The 9,799-nt window shown below is 44.7% G+C and overlaps 1 protein-coding gene across 2 annotated transcripts in view; it reads right to left on the bottom strand.

Annotated features, from left to right (window-relative positions):
* Window positions 1-897: 897 nt before the first annotated feature.
* The window catches only part of kcnk9 (potassium channel, subfamily K, member 9), a 23,658-nt gene continuing 14,756 nt past the window's right edge, over window positions 898-9,799 (bottom strand). For both annotated transcript variants that reach the window (XM_019876290.1, XM_019876289.1), the window contains one exon: window positions 898-2,645. In XM_019876290.1, coding sequence (XP_019731849.1) covers window positions 1,753-2,645 — 893 coding nt within the window. In that variant the 3' untranslated portion in view covers window positions 898-1,752. The remainder of the gene's footprint in view (window positions 2,646-9,799) is intronic.

The raw sequence follows: 9,799 nt of genomic DNA, 5'->3' as shown, positions 1-9,799 counted from the left end.
AAAACAGGCCGGAATGGTCTCAGATATATACAAAGGAGACCCGGCCTGGCGAGATGATGCACCTCAGTAGTCTTTCTTGTAAAATGTCTCAGAATATTTTTAGGAGGACGGAGGTATGTACATTTTGTGTCATTTTTAAAAAGAGGCAAAGCAAAACAACAAAAGCAAGGCGATTGCTTCAAACCTGAGAGCAAACATCGTTGGTGAGTTTGACCAGGTGGGACCTTAGAATGCACGGAAGGAAAGCAGAATTCTTTTCAACACAAACTGTGAAACGAAACATAAACGTATGGCCTGATAAGTACGCATTTAATCCAGATATCGTAACAAAAACCCAAAGGATCATGCTGATGTTGATGACTTTAGAAAACATTTCTCCCTTCCAAACCCGATTTTGTGGGTAATTTAATTTGTAGAATATTCTTAAATTATCCCTCCATTACCTGAACCGGGTATCCCCACGAGGTTGCGATTTAAAAAACAAAACAAAACATTTGTTTGGGGGAAATCAGATATTGGTGTTCAGTCCTCTTTTTAGTGGGTAAAAATCAATGCTCTGTAGGGGTTTATGTCTGGAGGAGTTTAGTTGATGTCAGTTGGTCACAGGCTTGATGCAATTTGTGTTTAACACACAGGTGGAAATACCCCAAAGAAGAAGCCGAGCCCCTCGTTGACTCTTTGGATGCCAGGCCCCAATATTTCCAGTCAACAGCAAAAATGAAAAGAAAATGACAACACTTTTGGAGGCGCTGTGTGACGGTGGTATGATTTGTTGCTCATCTAAATTGGAGCTCTCTCGAGTGTTATTTTGTGATGTTAAAATATGTTCCAAACATTTCACAATGTTTTTATTTTGTATTTATTAAATTAGCAAATGTTTGAGTTCTACTTTACAGGGATTGGCTTGTTGGAGGGGATCTCATCATCTAAGTTGTGCATTAGATTCTGATGTAGCCTGTAGATCTTGTCTCATGCGCGTGTTGTGATGGCAAACCCCGAGATGAGTCTATCGCAAAAAAAAAAAAAAAAAAAGGTTATTTCATACTTTATTTAAATCTTGACATTTAATTAAAAAAAAAAATCTGCAATCGCTATTTCTGCCACTTTTGCAGAGGAGCCATCATGACAAGATCACTTGACATTGATGAATTCAATAACGAATCCTGGGAAAAACCGAGCAAGTGCCACAAAAGCCTCCAATGAAAGAGTTTGTGTTCGTGTCGTTCGAGCTCGGCTCGGCTGGCCAGATATGATCTTTAACGCTCCACGAAAGGAGAATATACGGAGGGTGATATTAGTAACAGCAGCATGATCTTTTGGATTCCAAACAAAGCTGCTAACAACAAACAAAAAGGAATTTCACAAAAAATATACCGGGCCAATACACATGCTAACATTAGCGACGATGTTTGTGTGATGGCTTGTAGAAAAATCATCCTTTGTATGTACGTGACGGGTTCTTCAAGTTACGGTGAAACTAGTGTCCTCCCTTATGAAAAATAGCATTTCCCCCCCAAGTGTGTGTCATTTGGTAGGAAACCAAAGTTTTTAGAGAAGCGCTTTCTAGAGTGCATCGGGAAGGTCTATCAAGCGTTGGTGTGGAGTAATCCCTTGAAAAAAATAGACATCCATGCTTCATGCTTCCCATCCCATCAGTGTTCTCCACCAGGTGCAAAAACAAAAAAAAAAAAATCAAAAAGGAAAGAAAACGGGGAAAGTGCTTGTGATGAGGTTTGGTGAGGGCGGGCTAGACTAGATGGACTTTCTCCTCCTCATGAGCTGGAGCTTCTCCGTGAAGCTGTGGAGGCCCGGCGACACTGAGCTGTTGGGTGACGGGTAGAAGCTGTTTTTCAGCGTGCTGGGTGAGATTTCCTCAATCTTGTAGGAGATGGAGTGATAGTAGTGGCCCGGGTTCAGCTGTGAGCCCAGCGAGTTCTGGTGGGAGAAGGCACATCCCAGCCCTCCCATCAGCCCCCTGGTGGTAGGCAGGTCGTGCGTGTGGTAGTGCATGCAGGAGCACACCGAGTGCAAGTCACTCATCTCGTCGCGATGGCTCTCGCGCCCCCCCCTCCGCTGCCGCCCTCGCTGCAGCGACTCATCCTGAATGTGGATGATCATGCTGTTGCGGTTCCCCGCCAGCGACGCCCGCTCCTCGGCGTCCCGCCGCTCGTCCTCGCTGTTCATCGTCAGGAAGCGCAGCACCACCAGGTTCAGGAAGGCCCCGATGACCGTGAGGCCCACCAGGATGTACATGAAGCTGAAGGCCACATAGAGGGGCTTCTTCTGAAGGGCCCTGTTCTTCTGCAGGGCCACAAAGTCCCCGAACCCTATGGTGGTCAACGTGATGAAGCAGTAGTAGTACGACTGAAAAAAACTCCAGTCCTCGTAGTGCGAGAAGGCGGCGGCGCCGATGCACAGCGTGCCGATGCAGGAGAAGAAGCCCACCGTCACCATGTTCTCCATGGAGACGTCGGTGATGCTCATACCGCAGCACTTCTTGATGCGCTTCAACAGGTACTTGACAAACGTGTTCATCCTCTCGCCAAGACTCTGGAACATCACCAGAGTCAAGGGGATGCCCAGGACGGCGTAGAACATGCAGAAGGCCTTCCCAGCGTCGGTCCCTGGCGCCGCGTGACCGTAGCCTGACGGGAGAAGAAATAAGTGCATGAGGTGGAAGTTTTTGTTTACAGTGCAGGCTGCCAAAAAAAAACAGAGATGCAACTGGCAGACGCCACAGCGGTTGTGCAGGGCGCGGGGGGGTTGGTTATCCAATTAGTTTGGGGAGAAGTAGATGAGTTTGGAAGAGGGAAGGCCTAATGCTGAGCCAGTGACGCTTTTAGCTGATGAAACTTAAGGTGCTGACTCACAAACGTTATAGGCCTCTCTCATATCGCAAATGTACACTTTTAAAAAGTCTATTATGGGGAACATCAGCTGCCGCATAAGAGGGGGGTTGCGCCATGGAGCTGGTTACCGCTATTAGGAGAATAATAGAGTTCAGAAAAAGTGCTGCCAAACAACAGCCCTGTCGTGGCAATTCAAAGTAGTTTGTTATTATTTTGCATGCCTTGAATCGACTCGATAACCCCACACAGTACAGTATCGCTTCAAAGCGCTTGCGTTTTAAACGGCTCGTGCGCTCGCGACGACTCAATGATGCGTCGTCGTCTTGGGAACGCTCGTATTTGTCGTGCCGTGCGCAGGTGCTTTTGTGCTCTGCGTGTGTGCACAGGTGACGCTTGTGTTTGTGCAGAGCCACAAAAACACACGCATGCACAGGATTGCTTTTAAAATGAAATTGGAAAAGACAGCGAGTAAAGACAAATAATTGTGACATCATCCGCGCCGGTCACTCACAAATGTTACATCAGACATTGATGTGAAGATTAACTGGAGAAATATGACATGCCCAATGCATCCGCCACATGCACAAATCTGCAGGTTTTATTTTTTACTGTTATTATTTTGTTAGTTGACTAATTACCAACAGTGTTTGCGATTAGTCGACTAATCATATGATATCGTCAGCCCCCTAAAATAACTGCCTTACATCTCCCCCCCCAGAAAACATGAAAAAAATTAACCACATTCCGAGATGTATTAATAATTTCATTTCAGGGGTATAAACGAATGATCTGTTGAATTGCGGATGTACCCGATGTTGAGGCATTTAAAACAAAAATCTAAAAACAAAGATAATTATGCTGATAGTACGTACATAGTACACAAGTGTGCGAAGCGCTGAAAATGTCATTTTTGGTGTGAAGATCATATGAACGTTCACATTACAGCTCTACAGCTATAAGTAGCTCTTGATGGTATTTTTTAATTTTTTTTTTCATAAAAGCTTTAACAGTTATGGTGTCCTTTTCATTCCTACTGCTAGGAGTAGGCGTGGCCTTTCCATTGACATCACGGCTGGCCTGGGTCAACGCTACTGCGGATGTGCGTCAACTCAAGCACAGAAAATGCTGACAGGGCGGCGGGAGCCGCAGAGTCTGTTTTGAGGGGAGAAATAGAACTGCAGAAATAATACCGACCAGTCGACGATTTCAATGAATTGTCGACGCTTTTGGTCGTCGACTTCTGTTCTGTGCTTCAGGGCTCAAGAAAAAAAAAGGCTGCAGTAGATCGCGCAATCAACTGACCAAGTGCATCATGCAAGGTTCGGTGTCCCGCGGGTCAGAAACGGAGCACCTGCAATGTTGGACACTCGCAAGACCACATGCACACTGCTCTGCTCCAACACTGCATGACTCAACTTTTTGTTTGGCTGCTTTGCACTTGACTTATTTGGAGCGTCTGCCCACACCGACACCTGTATGCATGCTTATGTCTGTGCACGACGGCCACGGCGGCACTGGACTTTTGAGTCATTGATGCTCAAATTGAACTGACACGGCATGAAAGGGCCGAATTCCAGTCTGATGTAGCTCCACGACAATATGCTACGTTTTTCAATTATCTCAACGTGCAAATCGCAACGGCCTAATGAATACGTCAACAGGGAAAGGTAGATTTCATAGCGGTGAGAAGACAAATGACAATACGCGTTCAGCTCTTTAACAACCTGACAGTGTGTAGTTAGAAGGTGACTGCGTATTACACATGCAATCAATCATGACTACGGTAATTCAACAGTGCGCAATTTTTTGTGGCAATCCTTTATCACTCATCCGTCTTTGTCTAGGATGGTACCACGGACTGAAAACACTTGACATCCCGCCCTCCAGGAACGAGGAAGCGCTGTCGTCTGCGCCCAGGCAAACAAATGCAAGAGTTTACAATTTTCTTGTTTCTCTTTTGTTAACAGTTCCGCTCCACTGAGAGCCATTCTTGGTCAATTTGCAGTCGTTCCAAATGAACAGTTGGCCTTAAAAAAAAAAAAGGGGGAAAAAATGTCAACTAAATGAAGTACAGCAGTCACATGAGTCCTCAGCCTGAATGGTCGTTTAAGATTAAAATAACTTCCATTCCTGGGCGATGTCTGGTTAGGTTATTTCCTGACCCACGAAGGAGTAGCTCACAAACACCTCGATTAGACCAAACAATTGTTCGAGTCACGTTGGTGAAAATCAGAATGAGTGAGCCAATAAATCATTCAATCAAAATACAGTAGGGTCACTCCTGGATAATGAAGATGTTTTCGCCCAGGAGGACAGCCAGCCCTCTTCAAGTGAGTGAGCAAGACTTGACTACTGAGGAAGCGGCCCAAAAGTATTTTTCTTTTCCCAAACAAACTAGGCCCGGCATCTCCATGTATGTGGACCAATATGTTTGCTGTATGACGAGTATTTCTTCTATAAATCAGGCTGAGAGAACATCCACTTAACGCAAACCCACCTACAATGGTCAACTGGCATCCCAGCGGGCAAAGCAAACCAACTTTATGGAGGCTTTTCGGTCACCTCTTTAAAAACTCATCAGCTCAAAACAGCTCACATCCAGGTGTTAAAAAAAAAAAAAAATCAGCCGTGAAACCAGCCTGGGAGCGGTGTTAACTTTGCTTTAATGGTGATGCTTTTGATTTTTATGGAGATAATTGGGCTCCAGGGGGGTCATAGTAGCATGGCATTTGATGGCTGAAGGGGGGCGGCGCACACCTATTGATGCAGAGAAGCGTTTTAAATCTCAGTCGCCGAAGGCTAGAAAAGGCGAGAACGGGGCAAATCGGTTCTGCTTTCAGAACCCAAAAAAAAAAAATGATGACATTGCTGGCAGTTTATCAATTACTTGACATAAGTGAGAATTTGAGGAACATGTGAGCATCCCGAAGAAAGCCTTCTGATGCAACGATATGCATTAGAGTACATTTTTGGGAAAACATTCATGTTTCATTGAAGTCATACCCCAATTGGCTTTTTTTTTTTGTTTGTTTTCGTTGGTCACTCAATTGTGTCCTGCATTATTTATAATATAATCAAGGCTGGCACTCATTAGTACCCACACGAGCCTGGCCATTAACGCTACAAGTGTGGAGCATTTGCTTAAACCAGGCCCTTTTCCTTGTTTGATCGGCGGGTTAATCTGCCTCCAACATTCTCAGGTAGCCCGGAGGTGTTCGCTGCTACGGGCGTTGACATTTTAATGAAGGTCAAGAGGAGCGCTGTGGAGAGAAGCCGTCAGGCGAGTTAAGGTGGTGTGGCACTCAACTGTCAGGGAATTTGCCCAGAATTCATTTTTTTGTTGTTGTTTGACTTGTCTGGGTGACATGAAATGTACATCCTCACTCTCGGCATGTTTCTTAGTTGGATCCGCTCATGTATTGGAGGTACAAGCCCTTAAAGGCTTTAGCACAAGCCCTACCGAAGGATACACAATAGAAACGTATTTAAAGATGAACGTAAAGTTTTATATATAAAAAAAAATAAAAAGCAATAATCCTGTAATATTCTATCCGTCGTTAAAACAGGAACAAAAATTCAAAGTAACATCAACGTGATTTCCCTTTTGACACGAATTCAAATAAATAGCAGCTGAACAGAACAAAACACGATCGCTGTCGTGAATCTAAACCAAATATATCGAGAGGGGTTTGAGAAAATCTTTTCGTAAAATAAAGTGTTGCCATGCTAACGAGGCCCTAACGGTATATTGTCAATGACGCACACAGCCAAGTTATATTTGTGATCACTGCGTGTTTTTCTTTCATGAACAGAGGGTGCCATATCAGTTTTGTCCACGGGTGAAAATGAACCGAGTACACCTGGGCTCTACCGTACACTCGCCAACCACAATATTAGGTAAGAAAATTCGGACTTTCCAAAGACGACAGACAGTACTTGGTTTTGATTGACATTGTCCTTTGACAATATGTTTATGATTGTGTTTGTGGTGGACTGCACCACATGATACGGAGAGATTCTATGAAATGTATTTAGCTGCATGAGAAATACAAGTGTGATGCAGTATGTGTTTCGACCCTTAGAGATCTCAGGTATGAGATTCAAGCACCCCGCGGAAGAATGCTAATACCGATGCACGCCGCCTGCATTCAGATGTTCGCATTTCACGTTATCCAGCCAAGTTAGACGAGGCTCCGGTAGTTATTGTAAAAGGAAGCGTCGGGGAGCATGCACCAGTAATTACCGGCGAAATGAATGGGAATGAATTCCCTTCGTGCTATGGATCTGTCTTTGTTGGCCTCTACGGAAAAAAGCAGAGACGTCCAAAGTAGAAGTCATTCATTCTAGAAAAATAACATGCTTAATTGACCTTTTTTTTTTTTTTTTTTTCGAAGACTACATTTAAAAATTCATGTTCAACGATGAAAATGATATTTTACCATTAAATATCCGTTGGTGAAAGAGACATTTCTGACACCGTGTTGGTGTCGCAAACATAAATGATTGAAGGATTCAGTAGGAAGAAAAAAGAAAAAAAGAAGGCCCGCAGCTATAAACACGAGGAGGCAACAGATGCATGTGGCGACACGCGCGCACGCAGCCCGCCGCCAAACAATGCGAGGAGCTGTCACGACGACGCACACATCCTTGCCCGGCGTTTGCCGCGTGACAGCGACAGCTTGTCACTTTCGAAAATGCGATTGGGCGTCTTGGCAGAAGGCTGCCGGTGACCACCGTGACCCACATAGTCCAAAGGTCCCCGCACCCCGTCGCCAAGCCGCAACTGCACACTTATAGTCCGCCAAGTCTGCGCTTGGATCTCTGACAAATCAAGCTAAGTTGAAATGAAATCGTACGGCGGTACGACAGGCTTGCAACTCGCTTGATGTGTTCACCAAATTGATTTCCCCGATTGAAATGGCATACCCGCGGCAGAAAGAGAACAATATGGCGCTGGAAGAAACTCAAGGCATTTCTATTCATTTCAATGGGGAAAAAATGATTTGAGATCCAAATGTTTTGAGTCAAGAGATTGGTCACGGATCGAATGAAACTCGTAAGTCAAGGTATCACTCGAATAATTAACAATGAGTCATCAGGCAATTTATCTGAACTCATTTTAGAGCCACTCCAATTCTTTTTTTTCCCCCGTCCTCCCTAGCAACACTGCAGGCCAAAGATAAAAACACCGCGGGGGAAGGGGGTGACTTTTAGTTGGAGGAAATTGCTCCATGTACAACACTTTGTATGCAGCGATGGCTGTTTGAAAGTGCTCTATAAATACAGTTGAGTTGAGTTGAGAAATGACTCACGCAAACTTCATTGTCAACTATAATTTCACATTTTCATTTGACATCGACCGACTTCCTTTTTAACGGGCACACTTTGAAATGTTTCCCGTCCTCACTGATGTCAGCTTGTGAGGCAGTGACCACTGCAGCCTCCCCACCGATTAAGCCCATCGTCGTCACCTGTTAGCATTTAATGCACAGCGTACGAATGACGTGACATCACCCGCTTGCACCAGTCTAATTTGGATCGGCACCAATTTGTATAATTTCATCCATCCTAACTCAGGGTGAACACAAACCTTAATTACTCACACTGGGGGTTCAGGAGTTGGTATAGTAAGATTGATATCATTAAAAAAAAAAAAGTACCGGTAATTGTATAGATAAATAAGTGGATTATCCTGTACTACATGTTTTTCCGTCATTTATGTCTGCCGCGTCGAGTAAAACCGGAAAAGTGTTTGCCTCATCCGTAACCCGCAAGCAACTGAGTTTTAATGTTCCCAACAAAGATTTCAAACCATGCCGATGCAGCTCACTCTCCTGCGTCCCCGGCGTCACCCTTCGCCCGCACTATAGGCTCCCGCACCTAATGAAGCGTGTCGGCCTGTGTCAGGAATTACGGCCAAGCGAGCGCTGCTAAGCAACAGGCGCTAGGCCGTTCCCGCTCTGAAATCACTTCCTCTGAGAAAGTGACACCACTTGGCCTGATGTGATCTTGCCCCGTCGGAGCAGTCACACTCAGAACAGCTTTCACCTCGAAAACTCGACACTTTTTTTCCCCCCCAAATGTAATTCACCGAACCTAAACCATTCACACAACAGGAAAAAAAAAAAGGAAAAAGGTGTAATATGCAGACCAGGCCAGTAGTTGGCGATGTCAGAGTAGACACCAACTTGTGTACCGATTTCATGACTTTGAAAGAACAAGAATAAATCAAAATTTCCCTTAACTTTTTTTCTAACATACTATTTTCAGGAAAATTACTAATTCGTTCTTGCAATGAATGCTGTGACTTCATTCCCAGATCGTTTTCAAACTTTTTTTTTCTTTCTTTATTGAACAATTCAATTCTCAAACTGATAACAATGACGGGAAGAACAAAGCATGTACCACATGTAGAGTCTTTAAATATAAAACATACACGACCTGCCTAACCAAATACCCCTTTGTCAGACGGCATGAATAATGACAAAAGCAAAAGCAAAAAAAAAAAAAAGTGCACGCGGAGCTCATCTCGCAGGTTTACAACCTGTGTGGGTCAACGCTCGTGCCAGTTTCTGTGCATTTGTTTTTCACCCTGAAGGAGTGCCGCATTTAGCAACAGAGACACTACTCGTGGCTTTTCCAAAAGAAATAAATAAATTGCAATTCGGAGCGAGCGGACCACACACTGTTCACGAGCCGCCAACGCACATTTTCATGCTGCTGTTGTGTGCTGATAACTCAGAGCTACACACACACACACACACAGGCACACACACTCCCACGGAATCAAGTGCTTGTGAGAAGACTGCGTGGGAGCGCATTACAGCGCAAGGGCTTCATGGGCAAGATAATTGTCAGCGTCCAGCAGGAGAGAATTAGCAGCAGGTGGTCCGGTGGAGTCATGCGGGTCACATAATCATCACTGATATCATGCACAGTGTTCCCCCGAC

The sequence above is a fragment of the Hippocampus comes genome, unplaced genomic scaffold (genome assembly GCF_001891065.2).
Source record: "Hippocampus comes isolate QL1 unplaced genomic scaffold, H_comes_QL1_v1.1 scaffold244, whole genome shotgun sequence".
Taxonomy (NCBI): Eukaryota; Metazoa; Chordata; class Actinopteri; order Syngnathiformes; family Syngnathidae; genus Hippocampus; species Hippocampus comes.
The sequence above is the reverse complement of the archived record's forward strand: the minus strand, read 5'-3'. Positions and strand labels throughout refer to the sequence as shown.